This window comes from Ornithodoros turicata, unplaced genomic scaffold, assembly GCF_037126465.1.
Source record: "Ornithodoros turicata isolate Travis unplaced genomic scaffold, ASM3712646v1 Chromosome56, whole genome shotgun sequence".
Taxonomy (NCBI): domain Eukaryota; kingdom Metazoa; phylum Arthropoda; class Arachnida; order Ixodida; family Argasidae; genus Ornithodoros; species Ornithodoros turicata.
The window spans coordinates 450222-476842 of record NW_026999384.1 but is presented as its reverse complement, the minus strand read 5'-3'; the positions used below and the strand labels follow the sequence as shown (position 1 = coordinate 476842).

Here is a 26621-nt window from a genome sequence, read left to right as displayed (position 1 = left end):
ACACGTCTATCAGAGTATCACAACCCCTTGAACGCAGCGGTAGCCATTCCTAGGAGCCATCACCGTGATATTTGCCTGCACACATTATCCCTTTGGTTGAATTATAATGCTAGTCCTCGAAGAGTGTTTGATATCCGTGCCACTACCCCATAATGTGGTTCCTGTCCTGTGCGACATATCTAGGGTTCTCAGAGGCGCATGTATACTGGGATGACAGAGCAAAAACACTGTGACTTCCCGCATGATCCTAGACCTGGACGCTCCGCCTTTCCAGTTATATCAATGAACATAGCACCCTTGTCTTATTCCTTCCAAGGTCATCGATTACATGGCGAGCGCCGTGAATGCCTTCATAGAGGTAAGATAATTTCCATGTTTATGTTGCCCCAAGAGACATGAGATCCCCCAAGTAGCACAATGTACTGAAAGTCGAGTGTAATAAGGGTGGACGGTATGTGTCTTATCAACGTTTTTAGTTTCACGAGCCTGTTCCAGGCCTTATATCCACCTACCCGTCCACCCACATTGCACTCGACTTTCAGTACATTGTGCCCCTTGGGGGCCGTCTGAGTAGTCTCAGGTTTTCTCTGGCACTTGCAGACAAACGACGGCACGGTTGTCCTTGCGGCGCGGAGCTTCTTCTGTGAATAAAATGCGCTCGTAATTCTTTCCTTCTTGCCTATAATGCTGAATAACGATTTACGAGAGTCGTTCAGTAAATAACCTTAAAGACTGAATTAAAATGCTGAACTCTCTCCCATACAAAATGTTCTTCCTGCGGGCTGTAGTAGCCCCCTCTGTGTGCGTGGTGCAGGGGGAGTATTGAGACACCCTAGTGAAAATGTAGTTACGTTTTAATGACGATACAGATGTGCAGAAAGAGAAGTCGTTAGCGCTGAAACGGGCAGATCTGTTCTGGATGCGCTCAATGGACTCGGACAGATAAGTTTGTGAAGGGTCCCACACAGAACAGGCGTACTCTAGTTCCGGTCGTACGCAACAAGTGTGTCCCAGATGCTTTAGGTGAAGGGGCGATCTTTTAAATCAACGCCTACTGTATTAGTAGAAATGTGTTCAACGTGACTGTTCCATGTACTGTTGGATGAAACGGAAACGCCAAGATATTTATAACAGTAAGGGAAGGGGATGATCGTGTCATTAATCGAGTACGTAAAATCATCCGCGGCACGAGGACTATACGGTGACCACATAAGGGAATATTACATTTATGCAGGTTTAATGGCACACTCTAGCGAAAGAAAAAGGCGTGAAAAGGTGGCAACGTCTAGAGTTATCACCTAGGTTAACGTAGCGTCTGATAAAGGGTGTAAAAGGGTGGTAAAAGCAATTATCATATCTCTAAATTGCTACAAAAAGGCGTACGCCCTCCTCGCTCACCAAATCAGAGCGGTAACCCTATCATTCATAGATAGCAGGTAGTACATTTTCAACGTTTTAGGCACAACATATGCGACAACCTATTGCCTCTTAAAAGGTGTAACAGCTCCATCCTTTTTTCTAATAGTGCATGTGCATTTTTACGCACCACTCGTGTACACGTTCACAACTTGTAACATACGTTGATCAAAGGAAAAACAAAAAACAATTTTTCGATATATAACGGAATCATTTGCGAACAGCCTGACAGTAGACGAACTGTTAGTTGGTGGGCCATTACTTCATATCACGAATAACAGGAAGCCTAGCACTCTAAGAAAAAGAGGAGTAATTTTCCTCCTTTTGGGGACTAAATGCATTGCCACAAAAAATAGTCCCTTTCGGGAATAAATGCCCGGGAGTAAATGAATGTTACAGAGTGGAGACTGCATTTCACGCTCTGTTCTAAGAGTCCCAGGTACATAGCTTGTGTCCATCCATCAAAATACTCGTAATCAAAAAGTCAACCATGATATATCGAGTGATATAAAATCTCGCGACATACCTATATGGCACGTTTTGCGAAGAAAGAAGCGCATTTTCTTACTCTGTGTGGGTGGAAAATTGATAAGTTAGCTGAGTTATGCAGACATATGCCATCAAATTAATTGACCACGAGCACATATTCACGTAGACTGTTGCATTTGCCAAGTTCAGTGACAATTTGCGCTCCTGGGGAGTGAATGCCGGGGTTAAGGGACTAAAATTGGGACTAATTGCAGTCTAGGGGACTAGAAGCTGCAATTACTCCGCATTTTACTCCTTTTTGTCTTAGGGTGTACGGAGCCTTGGGTAATGCCTGATTCAATAGAAATATTGTCGTTAGCCTGGTTAACATTGTGAATTTACTTTCAGAACGCTAACCAGTCCCGTGGACCCATGAAGGATCTGCAACTGTTTTTAGAGGTAAATCATACTGCAGAATTTGTGACACCCAAATAATAGAATGGGTGCTCGGCGTTGATTACGTTCGCACTAGCATCTCACCAAAAGCAATCACATTTTATCAGATCAGTATGATAAAATGAAACGTAAGAGATGTTTTGTAACGTTGTAATACAGGGTGCTCCACAAGAGAAAGCAATTGAAATCCTAAAAGTGGGTTTTACTTCAGAAACTTATGGAACGACTTAAAATTCATTAACAATTCATATGGACTTGTGCCACACACTGAGGCCGTTTGCGTTCGTGATACGTATTAATTAAGCTAAGTTGCATAATTAATCTCGAGAAACTGCCAACCAAAGGCAGCATTTTCCTTCCTGAATTCGGAAGCACATAGCCTTAACACACTATTCCAGTCAAAAACACGTGTTTTCTCAAGATTTCTACAAGTATTTCGCAATCAGTCGCTAGGCGAAGCATGCCCAGTGAAATTTGCGTTTTCGAAACTCTTGGCTCAGCCGAGGGGAAGTGGAAATGAGCGACACAGTTTTACTCCGATCGAGGACCTTGTCGCGCAGTCCGTCGTTATCAGTGAATGGCGGATGACGACAGCCATGTTGGTAAAGGCGAAAGATGTTATTGTTGCGTAGTTTGGTTCCTTCTTGCACAGGGGGTGGGGGGTGGGAGAGTGGAGGGTATTTGACGCCAACAGTGTCGCACATGTAAATATCAACGATAAAAAAGTGCGTCGAAACTTTCCAGACGGTAGAGCATCTGTATATCGTAGTACATTTAACAATGGGCACGTTAATTTTCGCACTGCTGTGCAGAAAGCGTGCCGATGAGCAACCTGGTATATTTAGGAAGACAAGAAAAATGTTCATACCTTATCCGGTATGCTTCCTGCTGGAATATGCCATGAATATCTGTCTTTCTATATAGAGCAGAACACAATTAAAAACCATAGTGTTCTCAGCAGACCGGCTGTCCTGTATTGGATCGTCACATATCATACCAGGGGATGCTGAAATCTTCTCGGTCCGACAAGGAAGTGTCATAATTCTATATTACAGTTCGGCATATTAACCTGTTTAGTGCACGTCGTTCTTGAAGCTTCTTTAAGCTTCGAAAAGAAAACCTTGCTCTCGGTCGGGTAAGATCCGGGGAGTACGGCGGACGTGCAGTGCGTTAAAACAGCGTGTCCTTCAGAACCTAAACGGACCATTTTCATGTACGTGTCGCCCCTGGCGCCAGAATGCAAATAAACTTCGTATTTCAACTCAAAATTAGCGCGGGGCGCTTTTCAGGCTGGCACGTTACGTGCGAAAGTAGCCTGAGAAAATTGAAAAAAGAATGCGGAAAGAGTGAAAGCGTATTGTACTGATTACGAGTACAAAGTGACGTCAAGTGTCGACCACGAACGTCCGCGCAACCTTGACACCAATTACCTACCCCAAAATGACATGTCAGCTGACTGCAGGTGGATGAACAAGCGCCTATGCTTAATCAGAAAAGGTCCATTGTCTTGCATGCTTTGTGAGTTACTGTAGTCACTTCCGCTGTAGTCACTTCCGCATAATGTAATGATTACTGTCACCTGAGAACCATAGTGTGCTGGGCATAGAAGTCTTAAGCAAGCGAGCTGGTGAAAGCTTGACTCATGCAGCATATCCCAGTGTTTGTGCTGCAGACAAGCTAGGGGACGAACAGACAGACATATAACACGGGACAAGACAATCGTTAGGTTTGACATCGTCGTCAGGTATCGACATACAAGTCGTAAGGCACGAACGTCTTGCGTTTGATTGGGAACGCGCTATCTAGTGCAAGCATCTCTGGTTAGCAGAGCTACACTGTTAAAACAGAGGGGGGGGGGGGGGGGGGTCGAGGTAGCTTGCCGTTGTTGGCCGCACTCAAGTGGGCATCGTCACGACTATAGCCAAAAAAAAGGAAAAGAAGGTGGGAGAAAGGGGAGTTGAGGGCTTCAAAGTGATGTAGAAGCAGGATGACAGAACAGAACTTCACCACCACATAGCATGCTCCTAGCCAACCATCATTCCGAATCATATCATTCTGTGTCCTGATTTGTTCAAAATAGGGGGGGGGGGCGTCTATCTGGGACAATCATAATGTTCTCAGATAGGCGCCTCCACCAATTTTCAACAGATCAATGCACAGAATGATATCATTCGGAATGATGGTTGGCTATGAGCGTGCTATGTGCTGAAGTTCTGTTTAACCAGGGAAGGATAACGGACGTATTTTGGTTAACGTTTCTATTTTCGTTATTGCTATATTTTCGTTTCCGTTATCTGTTTCTGATACCGGTCCTTCAATTTCGTTTCCGTTACGTTTCCGTTACTGTTTCCGGTAATGGAACGGTTGTTACAGAGCTGCGAGCGGACAGCCCTTCCGGCTCTGTCAGCACCATGTTTTGCACAAGTGCCTTCGGTGTCACGCGTACACACTACACAAGTAATTTTATGTCGTTGGGATGCGCACATTTCGCAAGATTAAAAAAAAAATGTAGGAACATGTCTTCAGTCTTCAGTCACTCGGAGTCCAGCAACTCAAGATTGGCGTAACCTTCATTCAATGTCGCATTCATAAGCAGACGCTCTCAGTAGTAAATAATACTGTCTTTGTCACGGTGAAATTAAAAAAAGAACGAAGTACAAAATAAGTAACTAAATAGTAGGCTGTCATCCTGGTGCTATGGTGGAATATAGTCATGTGTTGATGTTATGAAATTATGAAGACTGGGACGATGTAAGCGACGGATGCACCCTGGAGATTCAATATTGCGCTTTCCTTCTATGCTTTTGTGTAGTATTTAGAGCATTACAGGGAATGAAGCCATCAAAACAAAAACAAAAAAATGAAACGTCACTCAAATGTCATCGCACAACATGAATAGTCATTACCCGAATTCAATACGGGACGATAAATTCGTTTGCGTTTCTGTTTCCGGTAATGGAGGACCGTGGTATGCGTTTCCGTTTCCGTTATCGTTACCACCTCCAATTTCGGTAATATACCGTTTCTGTTTCCGTTACCAGTACCGTTACCCTTCCCTGGTTTTAACAGTGCAGAACTTACACGCTTACTTGCCCGACCCCTTTGGTTCCTTGCTGAGCACAATGTGCTTCCTTGTATAGCAGTGTTTCAGATATCAGCAATAAAAAATAAGTGCGACATAGTCCTGAAAATGGGTTTGTCGCTTCGTTACATGGCCGTTGTATACTGACAGTCAAAGGACATGATCGCCAATCGTAGGGAACAGAGATTGGCCATCATGCTCTTAAAGTATCTGACAGCGCTAGTAAAAAACAATGCATGTGAACTGAAGCTCCATACAGCAACTACACTCTTAAAAATGAACTTCACCACATAGCACGCTCCTAGCCAACCATCACCCCGAATGACAACGTTCTCGACTTAGGTTTGTTTAAAACTGAAGGCCGAGCCTATTCTGTGCCGTGCATAATGGCACAAAATAGGCCCCTCCTCCCGTTTTCAACAAACCTAAGGCAAGAACGTTGTCATTCGGGGTGATGGTTGGCTAGGAGCGTGCTATGTGGTGAAGTTCATTTCTAAGAGTGTAGGCAGCGATTCCTACGACTGCTGGTTCTATACTGGAAGTCGCTTGGCGTGGAATACTCGTTGTCCTTCTAGCTTTCCTTGTGGAGTTACGAATATCTAAACGATAAACGACCGCTCCCGTCGGGTTGTTTGGTGTCGTGTCAATACTGAGTGGTGCACCTGCCTGCGCCGCGCTTGCCCGCTTACCGCGCTGTCCCCTCCGATAAGTTCATCTCCTCTAACCGGACCAACCAGCAACGCCTTTCTCCGGTACGTTCTGAATGGAATAGGGCCCACAAATACGGTGCCGGGTGCAGGAACACTCTTAAAAGGGAACTTCACCACATAGCGCGGTGAAGGCGAAACATTGCGCGAAAATATACAACAATCACTCCTGATTTGTGGAAAGCACGGGGAATGCGCAGTTTTCCTCAGACATTCCCTGAGAAGTTGGCCCAAGACGCACGCCCCCTTCCGTGACTTTGACTGAGTGAGCGTGGCCGGCTACAACAGGTCGTTCCGTCACATCCACCACCACCCTTTGACAATTAGGATAACGGCAAAAGTGTCACAAAAAGGCGTACGCCTTCCAATCAGGGGGCACTGTCACTGGGGATGGTGGTTGGCAAAGATCGCGCTATGCGGTGAAGTTCTGATTTAAAAATGCATGATCTTGGTTGAAGCGTCATTGCTTTTCTGGTGCATTCCCTGGTCCATGTGTGCCCGATTTTGTTGCTCCGTAGCGGACTCAGGTACTCGCTTGCGATTGATCAGTGGAATTTGTGATCCTGCTGGCCTTCAAGTTTTTTGTTCTACATCGTGCATTAATAAATAAGTAGATGGCTTAGATGCAGCTTGCGTTCCCGCCACACACAGGTGACCCTGCAGGATGTCATCAACGAACCCAAGGTACGTGAAAGATACCGTATTGGTGTTACGTTTTTGGTGTTACCATCCGATGCTTGTCAAGTATATTCGGACAACGTGTCCGACAGAAGTTTGTTGGACAGTTAGTTTTGGTTTTCTTCCTCCTTTTGTCTGTTTGGCCTGCCGCCGCGCGCTTTGAGCGGACCGCGCTGGCTCGTTCATTAAAAACCGTAGTTCTCTATCGAACAGTACTGGTTGCCTTTCTCTTCTCCTGGCATCCTACCCAACAGGTTATGGGCCCAGTACACGCTGGACAGTGAGACGACGAAGCCTTCCACTGACCAGGTGTACCTCTACGTGGGTGCTGAGGACACGTCCGACGGCAATAGGAGCTTTGCGTTGACCCGGCACATTGAAGTTGACGTCTAGAACACATCTATCAGTGCGACGAAGTGAGACGACGACGTATACCACTGGACAAGCGCACATCGCAGATGAGGAGCTAAGCTACAGCGACATGGCTTTGAAAGACGAACTCCGAATTCCGAAGCTGACGTCAGAAAACTATCATGCCTGGTCGATCCGAGCAAAAGCTGCAATGGTACAGAAGGACTGTTGGGAGGCAGTTGAACCCGGATACCAACAAGCACCCTTGACTAATGAAGAGAAGAAGGTTAACGATAAAGCCCTCACGTTTCTCTTCCTGGTGGTCGAGGACAATTACCTTGACGACATCGGTACCTGTACCACTGCAAGGGATGCGTGGAACATCCTACGCGAGATCCATACGAAATATGGTCTGCTACATATCCTTCAGCTTCTCCGAGACTTCGTCAATGTGAAGAAGGACCGAGAAGAACCTATGAAGGACTACTTGAGCAGATTGATGGATCTGCATCGGAAATTATCCAACGGGGGTTACGAATTCACTGACAGGGAAGTCGCCTTGGTGATGTTGATGGGGTTGCCGGAGGAGTATGAACCGCTTATTCTGAAGCTCGAGCAAGACGAGGCAACGCTCACAACAAAGGCAGTCAAAGCAAGGCTCTTGATCGAGGAGAAGCGAAAGCAGAGGCGAGATGCAGAGAATACGGCAGACACCGACGGTGAAGCAAAAGCCCTAGTAACTAAGGAAAAGTTTACCAAGCGTGGCAAAACTTCGGAGGAGAAGGCGTGGGACAAGAGACATAGCGGAAAGCCAGGAGCGAAATGGGACCCGCCGAGAAGACGCGTAAGGTGCTACGCATGTGGGAAGTTTGGACACGTGGCCAAAGATTGTGACGCAGATGATGCTGAAAATGGAAGCCGGCTACGTCCGCAGGACGGAACAGGCTACGCGAAGTTGACTCACGTGGCACTCTCTGCGACACGCACGAGGGCAAAGAGAAGTTCTGTTTGGCACTTAGATAGCGGTGCTACGGACCACATGACGTCGGAGAGAGCGAAGTTTGATAGGTTTTCGCCTTGCACGTCAGCCGTAGAAGCGGCAAATAAGGAGATCATGCAAGTTCTCGGAAGAGGAGATATCAACTTCCAACTTTCGGAAGAGCACGGCGGAACTTTAATCAAGCTCAAAGATGTGCTATATGTGCCTGAGTTGGATGGTAACCTTCTATCCGTCGGAAGAATTGAAGAGTTAGGATTTAAAGTCACTTTCGATGATGGAAAAGCGGAAGTGAGAGGAAAAGACAACGAATTGGTCCTGTTGACCAGGCGTACGGGGAGGCTATATATTGTGGACGAAGACTTCCTTCCTTCAACGAGACTGTCCAAAGAAACGCGTGCGACAAGTGGTCTATGGCATCGGCGTCTAGGACACCTCCACCAGAGCGCTGTGCATCAGCTACGTCCGGAGGGAACTGACATTGAGGAGGAGAGGTGCTCAACGTGCATGCAAGGCAAGCTCAAGAGGAAGAGCTTTCCAGTTGCTGATGCCTCGACGCGAGCCACAGGACCGTTGGAGCTGGTCCATTCAGATGTCGGGAGCATCACACCCCCATCGAAAGGAGGATCACACTATTTCGTCACATTCATCGACGACTACTCGAGGTATACCGTTGTGTATCCGATGAAAACAAAGGGGGAGGTGCTTAAGAAGTTTGATGAATACAGGCGAATGGTTGAAAATCTCCACAACGCAACCATTCAGATCCTTAGAAGTGACAATGGAGGAGAGTACACAGGAAAGGAGTTCCGGCAGTACTTGGTCCAGTACGGGATTCGACGACAGCTAACGGTACCTGGGACGCCACAACAAAACGGAGTAGTGGAACGGATGAACCAAACACTACTCGACATGACGCGATGTTTTCTGATCGAGTCGGGACTCCCCAAAGCACTCTGGGCGGACGCGATCGTCACAGCTGCCTACGTTCGTAACAAGTGCCCATCAAAAGCAATCGGCTCTCTCGTGCCAGAGACTCTATGGTTCGGAAGCAAAGCCAGCATCGACCATCTCAGAGTATACGGCTGCAGAGCTTGGGCCGTACAAAGCAAACCACGCAGTAGGAGAACGAAGCTGGACCCAAAGGCAGTGGAGTGCGTGCTCGTGGGTTACCCCGAAGGAGTTAAGGGCTACAAACTGTGGGATTGGAGAAACGATGAATTCTTTTTGGGACGAGACGTCATTTTTGATGAGAGCACGTTCCCGTGTAAAGTGGAAGCGGGGACGCAGCCCGTCAGTGGTGACAGTGACGTAGTGATCGTAAGCAGTAACGCCGAGGACTGTGAGACGTCCATGGAGTCACCAGCGTTGGAAGAAGTTGTCTTAAGGCCGGTCATCGAAGAAGGGGGACAAAGTCTGGAGGCGTCACCGCCAGAAGCTGCACCGGCTGCGTCGTCACCGCCGGCAGCTGAGCAAATGTTGGAAGCGTCACCACCACTAGGGGCGCTAAGACGGTCCGAGCGGCTGGCAGCCAAGCCCCGGCCGAATTACTGCTGTATAGCCAAAGGAAGTGGTGCCGTCCCGGACCCCGCAACTGTGGAGGAGGCATTGCTCATGCCTGACGCAGAAGACTGGCGGAACGCCATAGAGGAAGAGTTGGGAAATCTGAGGAGAAACGGCACGTGGGAAATTGTCCCAAGTCCCAAAGGCCGTCAAGTCGTGAAATGCAAATGGGTATTCCGGAAGAAGTATAACGAGGTTGGTCAGCTGGAAAGGTATAAAGCCCGCTTGGTCGCTTGCGGTTATTCTCAAGTTCAAGGAGTGGACTACAATGAGACCTACTCCCCTGTGATTAAGCTGAAATCCATTCGCATACTACTCGCGATCGCAGTCGAGAGAGGATGGATTATCCACCAAGCTGACATAACCGCAGCCTATTTGAACGGAACCCTGGACGAGACTATATACGTGGAACAACCGATTCCATTCCACGAAAAGAGCAAGGAGGACGTTTGCCTCTTGAAGAAAAGTCTGTACGGGCTTCGTCAGTCCGGAAGGCAATGGAATATACGGCTGGACGATTTTCTGAAAAGCGAGGGACTAACAAGGTCTAAGGCGGATCCTTGTGTGTATTTCAACCTTGCAGAAGGTATCATAGTTGGAGTGTACGTAGACGACATCCTGATCCTGGCTCAGACTGAAAAGAAGGCTGAGAGTTTCAAGAAAAACATGGGACACGTTTTCGAAGTGAAGGACCTTGGGGAGGCAAGCCACATCTTATCGTTAAGGATTCAACGCCAGAAGGACGGAAAGCTCACCCTGGACCAGACGATGTATGCCGAAGGAATTGTGGACCTGTTCGGCATGAACGATGCGAGAGGAGCCTCTTCGCCACTTGATCCTGGAACGAAGTTCCTACCAGCCTCCGAGGGACATCAAGCCTCGAATGTGCTCTCTCACAACTATCGCCAAGCAGTCGGAGGCCTACTTTATCTCGCCAGCGGCACAAGGCCAGACTTGGCATTCGCAGCGGCTTACATGAGCCAATTCAACCAGAACCCTACGGAGCAGCACTGGAGCGGCATCAAACATATTTTACGCTATGTCAAGCAAACTAAGCATCATGCGTTGACGTTCGAGAAGCTAGGGAGGAAAGTGAAGACCTTTTGCGACGCTGACTGGGCGAGCGATAAGGTGGACAGGCGGTCGTTCAGTGGCTACGTTTTCACCTTAGCTGGCGCAGCTATCTCTTGGAGTAGCAAGAAACAGAGGTCAACCGCTTTGTCGACCGTGGAGGCAGAATATCTTGCCATGTGCCATGCAACGAAGGAGGTCTTGTGGATGCAACATTTCATGCAAGAGTTGGGAGCGAGCGAGTTCATCGACGCACCACACACAATGCATGTCGACAACCAGGGCGCGATCGCACTGGGGACGAACCAAGTGACATCGGAGCGCAGCAAACACATCGAGCTCCGACACTTTTTTCTGCGAGAAAAGATGGAAGAGGGCAAACTAAGGCTCGAGTATGTCAAGACGTCGGACAACCACGCTGACATACTGACAAAGGCGCTGGACGGCAAGAAAACCCGACAGCACCGAGGGTCTCTAGGCCTTCGTGACATCACGGTCACTTTGACGACACGTTGAGGGGGGGTGTCAAGTATATTCGGACAACGTGTCCGACAGAAGTTTGTTGGACAGTTAGTTTTGGTTTTCTTCCTCCTTTTGTCTGTTTGGCCTGCCGCCGCGCGCTTTGAGCGGACCGCGCTGGCTCGTTCATTAAAAACCGTAGTTCTCTATCGAACAGTACTGGTTGCCTTTCTCTTCTCCTGGCATCCTACCCAACAATGCTTGAGGGAAAGAGTGTCGCTACCCGCCTAGGACTTAGACTTTTTATTAAAAAAAGTTCGAAAGGAATAAATTTAATAAATGGATGACTTTGTTTTATGAAGTCGAGCACGTGAAAGCAAGAAACTATTCTTCCAAAGCAGGGAGCCAACGATTTGGAGACGGAACGGTGGAGCCTGCCATAATCCTGTAGCACAATGTTTCCACGAAAGCTTATTCCCTTGGTTGTCGTGTGAAAAAGGTCAATTGGATGTCAATTCGTCAAATGGCATAAAGAAAGCGAAGTTTCTGAGGCACTGGCCCGAAAGGTGTCTGAAATGAAGTGTTCAAGCACAAGTTCCAACCGTACAGCTGAGTAAAATCATCACAGCAACAAAATGTTGGTTTAACCAGCTTTGCGCTTCACACAGCGATGCCTGCAAAGTCGAGACTGAAATTTGCAGAGGCAACACGAACTAATACCCTAGACAGGCGGCAAACTTAAGGCCATAAACGGAACAGCCGTAACTTCACCGGTAAAGCCCAGCCATCGTCTCGAATGAGATGCCGTTACTCTGACAGAGCGCGATCTGGAGCTGCTGCTCGATAGGATATACAGCACAACAGTCCTGGCTTGAATATGACTGAAGCCTGATCAGCACCTCGGGAAAGCTCAGAGACGGCCAACAAACACACAATCAGCTTACCTCTTACGACGCCAAATCGCATCCTCGTTTGCTCTTTCATGGTCGACCACCACACTCTAAGAAAAAAAGGAGTACTTTTACTCCTTTTGGGGAGTAATTGCATTGCCACAAAAAATAGTCCATTTCGGGAGTAAATGCATGGGAGTAAATGAATGTCACAGAGTGAAGACCGCATTTCACGCGTTGTCGTAAGAGTCCCAAGAGTCCCACAATTGGTGCGCATGCATGAAAATACTTTGAAGCAAACCATCAACCGTGATATATCGAGTGATATAAAATCTTGCGCCATACTAGGGCACAATTTGCGAAGAAAGATGCGCTAACTGTTTCTTACTCTGTGTGCTGGAAACTTGCTACGTTGTCTGAGTTATACAGCCTTATGCCCTTCAAATTGACCAAGGGCACATATTTACGGTGACTGTTGCATTCAGGAGACCATTCGTGAAGTTTAGTGACAATTTGCAGTCCTCGGGAGTAAATGTCGGGACTAAATGTTGGGTTAGGGGAGTAAAATGGGGAGTAATTGCAGACTAGGGGAGTAGATGCTGCAATTACTCCCCGTTTTACTCCTTTTTTTCTTAGAGTGCAGGCGAGCACTGATCCGATGCACGCCTGTTGAAGCATACATTCCAACAACCTTCGGGTAATATCGATTGCGATGACCGCTCCGCAGCGATGAGAGGCACCGAGTTTCCTGTCGCATGCGCAAGAAACGGACGGAACTTTGAATGATATAGGGTATTGAAGTATTAATCAAACAACAAACCACCTTTTCAAAGTACAGTCCAAAATGTAGTTGGGGATATACAGGGTGTGTCACGTAATTTTCCAGAATTTTCATAAATTCGCGATTTACTTTCTTTTCGAAGAGTCGTTGAATATATCTACTCATGTGTATCAGTAAATACTGTAGCCGTTAATTAACTTTCATAATTAATCTTCATAGTTAGTGGTCAAAATAGATTGACCACGAAATTGCAATGTTATAGAGCCCAACCCCGAGGAGCCGATTCCGCTATGGAACCGAAACTCCAGCGCTTTTCTGTGTCTCTAGTAGAAATATAGAAACTGCACAATTTTCGAGCAGTGCGCGAGTTTTGCGACCGCTTTTTTCCTATCCCCCTCTCGCTGTCACCCTCTCTCAACATACCAGTTGTGTACCTCATCCTACGGGTCCCACTGCTTCCGAGAGGTACACAAGAGGTACGCAACGGGCGTCAGATTTACAGTGTAGCTATAACCCTTCCCTAACCGTTTGTAATACCCCTGTCACACGGGCATTTCGATCCTTCTCGAATCCGATCTGCATCGAACTTCCCGAGCACGCTCGAGTTTTGACGCTGCTACACGGCCACGTTCAATGCGCATTGAATGGTTGACCTGTGCAAATGAATAAACGGAACTAATTAATTTCGCGTTTCCTATATAACAGCGATATTAGTGGTAATTTATCGTATACCGATGTAAGCATCATTTGTAGCTTCGCGCGCATGTCCGTCTTAAGTTATGACAGTTCACCGCGGGGTCGAGGATGCAAATGGCGGCCGTCGAGCCGTCTTGAAATTCTCAATCCTGTTATGGGAACTGCCTTGAGTCAAGCAGGATCAAAGTTCGATCCTGCTTGGAAGCGGCCGTGTAGCACCATCCGATCTGCATTGGGTTCAAGCAGGTTCGGTTGAGCAGGATCGAAAATGCCCGTGTGACAGGGGTATTACACTACATCAATCCTATGCTCATTGATGCGGCGAAGGGATATTGCCACCAAACACAGATACCTGGGTTGAGATAGAAATAGCTAGCGGTGGGGTATTTCTACATGGCAAAGATTCTCGACCCACTACTGCAGGAAACATCATCCTTTTATTTCTCACCTAGGTTAACGCATGCGAGGGCACATCCCTCTTCAAGCATGTTGTGGTAAGTCCTTCCGTCCTCTTTTCAAGAAGACGCCCTGCCCGTGCAACAGTGCAAGAAAATACAAACAAATGATTACTTCCAATAACGTTACAACACCAGCTTTTCAGCCAATAAGCTTGTTGCAGTTATTTGAATGAAATAGGGAATTTTGATCTCTCTCGCGCTGAGTGTCTACGCTTTCTAACATCTTGTCGGAAACCATCCTCAGTCTGGGGAGTGTATCCTGTACCCGGAGTATGCTGTATATAGCGCTGTTACAGCGCAGTTTGCACAGCGCCATTTCGGGCCCAAACGGCCACGGATCCCAACAGTAGGTCGTTTCATCAGCGGATTTTGCATGGTGTGTCAAACGGTATGGTGCCAAGGAAAGCTACAAAACCTGTAGGAATTCCACAGAAAAGTGGTGCTTCTTGAAAAGTGCGAACAACTCGAGACCGTGTATTTGAAACTGTCGCGTCGACTGCTAAACTAGGGAGTGTTGCATGATTTGGGGCGCTGACGTTGCTGCTCACCTGCGCCACCTGGCCCAGAGCAACAGGCTCATACCCCACGAATGATCGCGCTTCCTCCTCACAAGGCGTACTCCCTCTTGTGCACCCATCCAGGCATGTAAAGTACTGTCATACACAGCAGCGGACGCTGATAATTTAGTGAACTCAATACTTTTGCCTTCAGAAAAAGTATCAGTCTAAATGTCACAATTAAAGCAGTTAATCTGCTTTGTAACCAACAACACCATCAACCCAGAGCAAAAACACATGCAGTGGATGGCCACTTCCTTCTAAGTGGCGCCATCTCGCGTCGCGTCCGTTAATGATTCAATACAAACCCATGGCCATGGTGGAAAACAAGAAAAGGAGAGGGCCCAACAGCTCTTCGACAGAATATAGAAGCGTGGGGCAAGTGACATGAGGATAGGAGATGAGGGTCACGTTACATGAATAGCTGAATGAGGTCGCTTTGCACGCGCCATTTCGGGGACCACTTCGGCGCGCTACCACCACACCTCTACAAGTACTCCGAAGCTATACAGGGTGTCCCACCGAAAAAGGGCCAGGGGCTAAACAAAAAACGGAGTGCTCTACACAAATGGAGCCAACTGCACGTGCTTGGCAGTTGTGTGGTCTATCCAAAAATATATTTTTCATCGCCCCTTGTCAATTAATTAGAGGTAATTAATTTTCCAACTTTTCAATTGTCGGTTTTAGCTCCCAGATGTCAATGAGGAAGTTGTAGTACATGTCGAAAAAGACGCGATTAAAGTGGTTCGAGGTTGCTATGGCTTGTGGTTTCGTTTTTCCGCGTGTCTAAAAATTGGTTTCAGAAGCCGGTGCGCGAACCCATAGCGCTCCCCATAATTCGGCGCCCGCGGGCGACAATTCCAGTGCACTCTGACAGATGTGCCGTGAAACAGGTGAAATATCTTCCTCTTGTGTGACGTGGCCCAAGGGTGGTCTCCAGGCGTTAATCTCAAGGTGAATGTACGCCGGAGGGCGTTGGAATCGTCACGCGCGGAAGCCGGTTTGTGGGCAGCGATCTGCCCAGCATCTGAAACCACCTTTTTAAAAAAAAGAAAACGAAACCACAAGCCGTAGCGACCTCGAACTACTTCAGTTGTGTCTTTTTCGACATGTGCTACAACTTCCTCATTGATATCTGAGAGGTAAAGCCGATAATTAAAAAGTTAGAAAATTAATTACCGCTAATTAATTGACAAGGGGCGATGAAAAACAAATTTTTGGATAGACCACACAACTGCCAAGCACGTAGAGTTGGTTTCATTTCTGTAGAGCACTCCGTTTTTGCTTTAGCCCCTGGCCGATTTTCGGTGGGACACCCTGTGCATGCGTTGCGTCGCTCCCATAGAGATGTATGTAACCGAAACCAGAAAGCGAGCGGTGATGTCACTGGAGTGGCCGCCAATCTCGGCTTCACTTCTCGGAGCAGTAGGGCTCCTCCTCTCTTTCCTTCCTCCATGCCCACGACGGAGCAGGTCGTGGGTTTCAGATCTAAAATACCAATTCGGCGGTATGATGCCAAGCGCAATATGACTTAACGTCTGCAATGGAGTGCTTGCACGCTTTTCTGTGGGCTCATTGCTTCATGCTACCTTTACCTTTTAACTATTAACCTCTACAGATCGAACCCGAGAAATACCCGGCGGAAGATGACTCCGAAGCGGTAATTATTGCTCAGATTTACAACAGCTTACATCTAGATGCTGGTTCATGTTTTCAAGGTCGCAGAATCTAGCTTGTCCCATACATGTGTCTATTGCTCGCTAACATGTTCGAGGGCGCTGCGTGTCTCTGGATACAACTCGATCCGAATAGCACCAACACAGAACAGGAAGAACGAACCGAAATATTTCAACACGTCCCACTAATGATGACAGGGGAGATGTAATTCTATCCTCAATTTCATCCTCTAAACCCTTAATGAACTTTTTTTTTATTGGCCAGAGGAACACATCTTTTTCACGCTGTTCTAAAGGCTGATTCACACATGCGTTTGAAAATGCGGTGCCGCCTCTGCATTATGGGTTATGGCGGGATGCGGCAGAATGATTGTGGTAGCATTCTATCCTACATTACGTGACCTTCCGACGCCACTCGCTCAAACGTCGCCCACCTACGCATTGCTGATGAAGGCCCAATAAGGCCGAAACAGCTGTCCAATGCTGGTGTGGCGACGTTTGGGACTTATAAACATATCCTACATAACGGGAAGTTACAACGTTCTTAATGCCAGCTGGCACGACCTGCGCCAATAATAATTTTCCGCCCGTGGTAGAATATTTAAATAATTTGTTCGTCAATTGCCGGAGTTTTAGGAATCACTTGCTCTCCTTTGCTTGGCCCTCCAACGAAGGAGAACAATCTACGACACTCGCCCTCCATGATTATGTTTTCTATATCCACCTTATCTCAAAGTCCATAAAACTTTCCTCAATGTTCGATACGATTTCGATAATCATTTCGCTGCCATTGGAATTGTTGTACCACGAAAAAGTGCGAGGACAAGTGACAGCCACTTGCTACATTTTTCATTCGCGCCCTTTTTTTTTTTCGTTTGAACTGCGCTACTTAAGAGAAGGATGGGATAGACGAGAATAACGTGAAAGACTGCGCAAGCTTCGACTACTTATTAACGAAGGCCAGTGTCTTTCGGTCCTTCGCCGCAAATGTACATACATCACCACCGTGCATCTTTCGTGTGTTATTCTGACATGTCCAGTCCTTCTCGTACTTAGCGCATTTCAAACTGAACAGATTGCACCAACTAGCATAAGCACAGCCTTGTTGACAGTCATCCGATCCTGCGCTTGTCATATGGAGTGCAGGCGCGTGCTCGCGTAACGGCATGCTTTCTTCAGTACGGATTTGGATAGATTAACCAAGTACGTAATCTTAATTCGTTCATATGATACAGGAGAAGAGCAGACGATGTTTCTCTATATGGTTAAGTCCAATGTGTTGTTAACTGTCGAACTTTTGGTACGGGACAGAAAGAAAGAGAAATGCTCCATCTTCATTGTTGGCATTTAAGCGGAAGTAAAACTGGTTCTTTTACAGGCTTTGTTCGAGTACGTTGCAGCCCTCGCAGAACTAACAAAGGTAACTTAGGTGGTGGTGTGAACAGCCTACCCGTGTCTCACGGGGCTCACTTACAGCATCTGCAGTAAAAACTGCAGGACATTGCAGCAATGCCCACTTACTTACTGCACTGGCTGTACGTAAGCGGGAGTGAGGGACAAGAAGATATATGATGGTTTCATAGGTCTCTCTTTCTTTTCTTTTTTTTTTTTTGCAAAATGATATTCTCCTTGTTCGGTCTGTCACTGTCGCGTGCATTTGACACATCAACTTTCGCTCATAGGGAGATAAGGGAGGTGTTGACCTCTATACACTGTACAAGGTATGTAGCCTTAATCACTCACACCGTTCCCGCTCGACATCGAAGTTATAGAGGCGAGAATCGGTTGTGCAAGTCTACATCCTCTCAGCATAGCTCAGTCGTAATTCCGTTGGTTGTAATTGAATTTCAATGATCACGCTGTGCAGTAATGCAATTCAGAGAATGAATCGTTCTATTTGCAGTTCGTCAATGCGGAGGCTGTGAAGGTGGAGACAAACGCCTTGGTACGCATATATTTTTGGAGACACTTTCAACTACTTGGAGACTCAAAAATATACATGCGGCGTTGTCGTCGGCTAATCGCGGTTACTCCACGGCCACATATTTGCGTGCATTACAGTATTGATTTCAACGTGTTAATGCCAACATTCCCGCGACCCGTTTCTTTATTTAACTGGGATATACATTTTGAAAGGGGGCAGATGTATGCCAAAGAATAATGAGATATACTTTCTCCAAACCTTCACTATAATCGGTAGTGTGCAGTAGGTTCCGTTCATTGACATTAACTAAGTGAAAAAGGCGAGCTTATGTTCCAATCTGGGGATCTCCGGTTGTGAACGGGAATGGTTCATTCTTTCTCCACCAATGTCTGGCGAGCCTTAAAATGATGAACTCGAGAATTTTCGTTTCACTGACGGTGAACGGCCGTTGTAATACCAATGCGATAAGCAATGTCCAGTTTCGGTAATTACACACGGCAGAGTATGACTGGGTTTGCGACTTTATTTGCAGGTTATCTCTCTTTGGACTGGGCACGTGTCTCAGGTTCGCAAGGTAATGAAGCGACCCCGGAGTGGTTTTGTGAAGGATGAGTCAATGAATATTTCTAGTTATTTAGCCATTTAAAAGCCTCTAGTAATAATATAAGCTGGTGAGGTCGTTGAAGTTTTCTCTTTTATTCCATGACTCACCCCATTGTTGCCCGCGTTTTGATCCTATATAGGCAGCGGCTGCAATCGGAGAGGAAGTGACCTCGGTAAGGGACACACATGAGGCGTTCTGCGTGCTATTCAAAGAATAGCAAATTTTTTTCCGTAGTTTTGGAGGAATCGCCAGTCAGAAAATTCTGTCCCACGGATGTCCATCGGATATACTTTCACGGAGATAGGGATATCCGCAGAATAATGAAATTGCTCCAGCGGATACAAACGGAGATCCACTAGGCCGGGCTTCGAACTTCCTACGAACGTCCACCTTGCAGACATAACCAGGAGATACGGACATAAGCAGGAGCTGTTTGGGATGCAGCGTGTACCTTGCGAGTGTTACTTTATCACTTTTTAGAGGTCAGCATTTTTTTGCGCCTTTTTTTTTTTAGTATCCGCCACTATCGCCGGTCGTTTTATTTTCTGTTGCTCCTCTTTGTTTCCCGTGAGGGACAATTGGGTGTTTGAAAAAAGCAAAAAAAAAAGAAAAGAAAAAAGAACAGTGCAATACATGATCCATACAGCATCCCATCACGGAGCTGAATCGGACAGTCCGTGAAACAGACGCAACAAGACTTCCGCTATGTCTCCGCAGACATACGGCTACGGATGTCCCTCCATAAATATCCCAGGGGAGTCCCACGGAGGTATTCCGATATGAACATTGATCTATTTCGGACGTCCGTGGGAGATGGTTTTCTGTCAGGGTCTTTGCCCTATTTTCTTTGCCCTCTATCTCTGATTTATAATGTCTCGACTGTCTCAACCAGGCTCTCCTAACAATGTCTGGACAATCTGGAATTCCAATTCTAGAGGTAAGCTGGACGTTCCACTTTGTGCTATATTAAAGAGTTTCAGCAAACTGTTCTCGAACGGACAAAATGCTAATGCAAAGGCAGCTATACCTGATCGTATCCGACGTGCGTGAAGTAAGTACGTTTAGCAGACCGACCCCAAACTTACTGACGCTATGAACGGCGACTCTCCCGGCACCTAAAGGATGGAATGTTAAAATCCCTGCCACCAGGTCCTTCGCACGATACGCGTACAACTAGAGCTCACAGGATGGGTGTGGGTTTCAAACGGCAAAAGGGTGACAGCTTCTCTTGATGTCATCCCTCGTGCTGAGAGGCGGCTTCTCTGTAGGAACAGTCGGCACGGTGTTGCAGGTGCGCCATCGCGTTTCAAGCGATAAATACAACATTTCAAAAAAAAAAAAAAAAAAAAGAAGACCAAGCCCAAGGAGAGGCATGTTCGTCCCAAAAGTACACTCCGTCACTGCATCATAAACATGATAAAATACTCATTGTTATGTTGCAGTGCCGGAGTGTACTTTTAAGTAATACAGAACAACACAACGGTGATCCAAATCACAGGAGCGGCGTACGCATTCTTTGCACGTTGCTTACCTGAGCTGCCAAAAGCTGCTTTGTCTTTCGTCTTTCCTTGTCATCGTCCTTTACACACTTTATAATTGTGTAGACCGTCTCCCGTCTACGCGCTTTTGAAAGTCAGAAGTTTACACTAGAGATAAGCAGCCGTAGAACATAATGTTTTCTAGATTTTTCAGTTCTCCACGAAAGCGTCACCGTTATATTATGTGCTGGAAATTGATATCGACAGCGTAACGAACCACAAATATCTTCCTCGCATAACAAACAGATAAGCTTTCAACCGGGTTTTCTAACAGCTGAATGCATAATGGCACGTATTGACGTGAGTTGTAGTTTAAGTCGGGGTTATAAGCATTCAGCAAGAAAATGAAAACGCGATAAGGTGAGACGTTCAACAAATTCTCGTAATACATTCGACCCTTGTTTATCCCGCATTGACTGTTTCTAGCGAGATTTCCGGATAACGAAGGATCCGGATAGATGAAAGGCAGACACGTCAGCGGCTTTCAATCAAGCGTACGTTCGTTTGGAAAGTTGTCCGTGGTCCCCTTGCGCATAGAGTTATTCCATCTACATTGAGCAGTTGCTGTTGACGCTAAGCCGATCATTGTGTCATCATGTACGCAGCGTAGAGAGGCCATTTCGCCGTTCATGGTCACCCGAGAAATATAATAAATAAATAAAATAATAAATTATTCATCTCTTCGAAAACTTCAAGAATTGATCTCCCTGTCCTCGACGGATCGCCAGATGTCACAAAACCGGGTCCCCCACTGCCATCGTAGGACTCCTGCTCCTTTAAAACTAGCGATAACGCTTGCTATGTGCGAGTCAAAGATTGGGGTCTGATAAAGCGACTGTAAAAAATGGTAGACTGTAAAAAAAAAGATGAAAACTGTGTGTGTTTCTGAGAATTTGTAACTTGCACGGCATTTCGTTAGCAATCTAATTTCAAAGATTGCTCTATGCAAAATTTGCGAACTTGGTGATGCGGCAACCCTGAGGCGGCTCGTGCGTCATCTATTGAGAACGTGAGAAACTAGGCTAGCCATCTGGCTGCATGCGAGGTTTTACATGTGCGATATACCAAGTGTTCTAAAGTGTTCGCGATCGAAAGCGCGGTGTAAAAGAGTTCAAAACTAATTAGTACAAAAAGTATGAAGAACTGAGAGCTGATGACTTGTGTGTTCCAAATCCAAGTCCAAGTTCTGCATGATGGTATCTTAAAACGTGACGATTCATGTTTCACTTTACAGTGCTCTTAAGCAGAACCAAAAAAATATAAGATAATCCACATCGGTAGCCGCTTGGCTGTGATCATATGTACTAATCAGCTTCGGCATTCCCGATCCCGAAAAGGGTACTCTCCCCGTTCATGGCTGTTCAGTTTCTCATTAGAACACGCGGCTTTAAAATTGTTTCTTTCGGACAGTGGAGTGAGATGCAAATGAGAAAACCGAAGTATTCCATTCGCCTACTCCTGGATATCCGTACACTCTATGAACCAGCATTTGTTCTCACAGATTCCAGCTTGCAGCTCGCGTGCATAATGCCACGCATTAGCAGACACCAGGCCCGCCTAGTGGAAAACCGTGGAAGTCGTCACGAAATAGTGACCTTATCGACGGTGTGTCACGGAGTACACGTTACCGAGGGGAAAATAATTATTTAATCTTCACTCCGGTACCGCCCTGGACCAAATATGGGTCACAGATGATCTGCGACATACTTACTCACATCCCGCAGTGAATGCGGTTTGTTTGGTGTTCTTTGCAGCAGTTCCAAGAAAATCCTCATGCGGGAGAAGACAAAGACTCCCCATTCATCATCTTAAAAATAAAGTTGTTGTTTAGACACACACAAAAATGACAAACGGACCTCGCGCGGATTTGCTGTTGTGTTGGGAGATCAGCCAGCGCCAAAGGAAACCAATGAGGCTCGTGCACATGACGTCACGCGCAGCCTTTGAACGCCTTTGAGCCACGTGCCTTGGGAAAACATGTGGATGCGTCACATGCGTCCTACTGCAGGCCGAATGAGGTAACAGCATGTGTTTTTCCAATATCACGCATACCACAACAACTCACGACATGCCCTCCTACTGTAACATCGGTGCGGCAATATGTTTTCCCGAGTCACATGACTAAACGTGACGTCACTGCACAAGCCTCATTCCGCCCGTCCGCGAGGGCTCCGGTTGGCGTTTGCGGAGCCGCGCTGCAAAGTTGCAGCACGAAACGGTTCTCCAAAAACGGTTGGAAGCGCTTCGCGTCTCCGCCTCAAGAAACGTTTGTGTGAATTCATTTTTAACGCACTACGCAACGCTAGAAAGCACGGGGGCGCGCACTCACCGTCAACAGATTATCCCTTACATTGTTGCCAGTCGCTCCCACATTCACATAAACGAACACACTCTTCGCGAGAGGAAATGTGCAAAGTAGGACTTTAGAGTTCACTCTGAGACTCAACCAAAGTACCAGGGGCAAGAAAGCACGGTATGGCCTTTCGCGATGAAACAACCCAGGCACTATGATTACAACAATATGGTCTAATAATCAGGACCGGAGAGAGGGCCCTAGAGGGCCCACCCTATCCAAGGCCTGACGGTTGCCAGCACCAGGAGATATGAGGAGGGGGTACCGGGGCCGGACTCGTCCAGAGTCACCCCTGAGACCCGTAATTTCTCTCGCCGGCCTTGCTAATAATGATAAAATAGATAAAAAGCAAGCGAGCTGGTGGCTTCGTGATGAAAATGTTCAAGACCGCTTCTAGCGGGTATCCTTGTTCGAATGTCAATAACACAAATTGTTATTTTGCATAGACTACCCCGTATAACATTATGCGATCTCTCTTGTTGAACTTTTACTTTTCTGAGAAATAATTCTACGCTTTTTGACAAAATAATGTATCACACAACTGGGCTCTCGGTAAGTAGGTAGATATAATTTGATTAATGGAACAGTGTTCCGGCGCCTTTGTTAACAAAGACACATTAATACGAAACATAACCTAAGCGTAACGTGTGACTCTCATTGTTTTCTTTTCTTGCGAACCTGCAAAGGGCAACGAACTTGGTGAATGGGCCAAATGGGTAAGCAAAAGCCAAAAGCTTCTCATATTTCTGAAAAGCGTGCTCTTTAGAGGTATTACACATTCCATGTTGTTTTTACGAAACCCTTCAGAATTTGTATGGTATGAGAAGACTGATCAATAAGCATCCTGACTAGATTTATATATCATGACAAGTAAAACACATAATTGAAACTTAGTAACCCAGAAATATTTATTCTCCGAAGTCGCATACATACCCCAGCGCTTTTCGAAAAATTATGTGAAGTCTTTCTTGGAAATAACAAAATGTCGCTTCGTCGTAGTCATTTGAATGTCTCAAGCTTCTTGCATACTCTTTCTCTGCAAGTTCACTTTGATATATGCGAGATGAAGTGCAGGAGACTAGATCTGACGAATACGGCGCATATAGCAGCGGGAGATACTTCTCTACCAGAAGGTACCTATCAGAATGAAAAGCCACAAACGAGACAACAGGGAGTGTTAGTAGACTGCTGATAACGTCACCGTTAACTTACAATGCCTACCAGAACAAAGCGTAGCTTACCCGGCTACCGGTAGCGGTCTACTACACTGGCATATTATTAAGGACACTGACAAACTCAGATTTGCGGACACGTGCGAAAAACAGGTCACACGGTAAACTTAGACTTCCCTAACATTCTGGCAAACGAAGGACGTTGGGAAGTAAGGAAACATCTGGCATATCAAAAAGAATAAGGAACGCACAAACAAACATCCGCGTCTACTTCCTGATTGCTATATAGCTTGCCCTGCTTGACAAATAGCGCGATTGAATGGCACGGTATTTCATTTCCGATGAAGAGACCCGTATGGGTTTCGAAAGCTATGATTTTAACTGTTTGAAGGTGGTAGTTGCCAGTGGAGTTTTAATATTTTAATTGAGCGTAAGTACCCCTGGCACCTGCTCCACCTTCGTCAACTCAAAACGTCATAGCTTTGTGCTGGCACGTGCTTAACGTCATGTCTTTTCTCTCGTAATCATGGGGAATATATCGCAGCTCAACCACAAGATATTCCATAGCAGACGACACCATATTTCCTGCCGTACGCCGTTCCCGATATTCCGGCGCCGTGGGAATGCTCAACTTGGCACGCGTTGGCAACTCCTGCTTTTGAGCAGTTTTTTTTCTTATTTTGCTTCCACTAGGATATTTCGTGGAGATGACGCTCGTGTGAATAGACGAATACTGTATCGGATTATTGCTGGGTAACTGCTGTACAAGGTGTATGCCTGAAACTGTCCATTCACCCCCCCCCCCCCCCCCCACTTGCCACTCGTATGAAATACCTAATTTTCCAGACGAAATTCGTACGGGAACTCTACGAAATTTGACTCTGACCGTATTTTCACACGCGCGATGTTCATTACGGAAGATTGTAGTGGAAGAAAAAAAAAATACTACTCACGAAGCAGAGGATCCTCCCCGTATTATACGGAGCATTCACACGGTGACGAAGTATGAGTGGTGCACTTCGTACTCAGCTGATGACATCGCCACCGTCTTTTCTTCTCGTCCGTTATGGAATAGTATCTTGTGGCTGTGTAGCAGGACATTCCCCACGGTTGTGCACGCGTAGATACGACGTTGAGCGGTCACATGGGAGCAGATAACTATGACGTTTTTCGCATTCGCGGTACGATGCAGTCGATTTCCTTCTGTGAACGGAAAGAAAAATGCTTTTTTCAAGCTCAGCACATGTGCTAGGTGATTGGCTGGTGTTGTGTTTGGCTGGTGAGGAAGTCAGAAAACGGGTTGGTTCACGAGTGAACCTCGGTGGCCATGAAGGGAAAATGCCACCATGTTCAAAGACTGTGCCATACTTTCCATTTGGCTAACATCATGTCCTAAACCATAAAGGGTATGAAGGACTAGCTCTCCAATCAGAAGCGTGGATTCTTAAGTGTTACTGATGAAGAAGACGTCGAAATGGCCGCCAAGCCCTAGTATGGTGGACTGGTCCAATGTTGGTGGACTGCTGAAACCAAAGAAGCCCGTCAAACAAACTTGCTTATGGACGTGGCCCGGATGCGTAGATCAGTATAGAGTGTATTTGGGTGAACACTTCGGAGAACGGTATCGCTGTCCCACACACCTTAACACCAGAATAGCGCTTGAGAAAGAGGAACATAAGTGATTGAGCTTTTTCGTATAACTGATTGAACGTCCAGCTCTTAGAGCGTTTTTACTAACAGAAAGTGCAATACTGTAGACGCTATGCAATCAACTACTAAGGCTGAGACCGTCAAGGGAGCTTCGTGAAACTCTCACCTTGGCCAGGGTAAGTCATGTTATTTTCTTCCTTGTCAATGCATCAAGTTTTAATATCTGGGTTTTCAAAATCAACGTTGCTAATTGAGAACATGAACGAACTCTAATAGGACCCCTTTCCATCATCCTCACTTTCTCATCCCTTCCACAAGCGCAATGGAGCAATGTACTGCCATAACGGCGATGAATGAACTACCACATCATCATCCCATTTATGTGTGTGTGTGAGTGAGAACATGAGTAGTGTTTTCATAATTGCCACAAAGCTTCATCGCCATCCCACTCATATATTAACCCAGATGCGCTGAGGTAGGGTATCGCAATTCCTGCGGTGAAGCACTGTATCCCATCGTCACGCATGTACCTGTTGTTGTTGTTGCCACAAAGCTAACTTAAGAAAATTTGCGAGTAATCTCGTATTCTCGTTCTCAAGATATCCCGAACCTTCTCCAAATCAAGTGTAATAGCCTGCACTCCAAATCGTAATGGCAATGGTTCTGTCGGTATTTCTAAATACATCCTTCTCGGTTTGCCCGCCCTATGAAGCTTTCAGATGCACACTTTCGGTGTCTCTAAATCACCTGGACTCTCGCCCTCTCATTATGTCAAGATTGCTTGGTCCGTGGCCAAATTCAGCCCATCACCGTTCTGCCCTAAAATCACTTCTAACCTTATTGGATCCCGTAGCACTTCGGTCCTTACTGTGAGGTGCCTCGTTATCCCATTGCACCCACCAGCAATGGGGTAGAATATGGTTGGCTGGGAGCGTGTTATATTGTGGAGCTCTCTGTTAACAGTGAGGTTCAGTTGCCATTGCGTTTTTCCAGTAAGTTTATTCTTTATCTAGCGGATCTTCTTTCTCTTTCAATGCCATTTGTCTTGACTTGCCATTCGTAACGTTGAATCCT

At 46.4% G+C, this 26621-nt stretch overlaps 1 protein-coding gene across 2 annotated transcripts in view; it reads left to right on the top strand.

The window, feature by feature from the left end:
- LOC135374415 (uncharacterized) overlaps nt 1-26621 on the top strand; it is a 73316-nt gene that overhangs the window by 22928 nt on the left and 23767 nt on the right. The window contains exons 5-16 of one of the 2 annotated variants that reach the window (XM_064607380.1): nt 317-358; nt 2293-2343; nt 6781-6813; nt 14068-14109; nt 16249-16290; nt 17685-17726; nt 18210-18251; nt 18763-18804; nt 18974-19006; nt 19727-19771; nt 23412-23441; nt 25655-25723. In XM_064607380.1, coding sequence (XP_064463450.1) covers nt 317-358; nt 2293-2343; nt 6781-6813; nt 14068-14109; nt 16249-16290; nt 17685-17726; nt 18210-18251; nt 18763-18804; nt 18974-19006; nt 19727-19771; nt 23412-23441; nt 25655-25723 — 513 coding nt within the window. The remainder of the gene's footprint in view (nt 1-316; nt 359-2292; nt 2344-6780; nt 6814-14067; nt 14110-16248; nt 16291-17684; nt 17727-18209; nt 18252-18762; nt 18805-18973; nt 19007-19726; nt 19772-23411; nt 23442-25654; nt 25724-26621) is intronic. The other variant, XM_064607381.1, reaches the window with a different exon arrangement.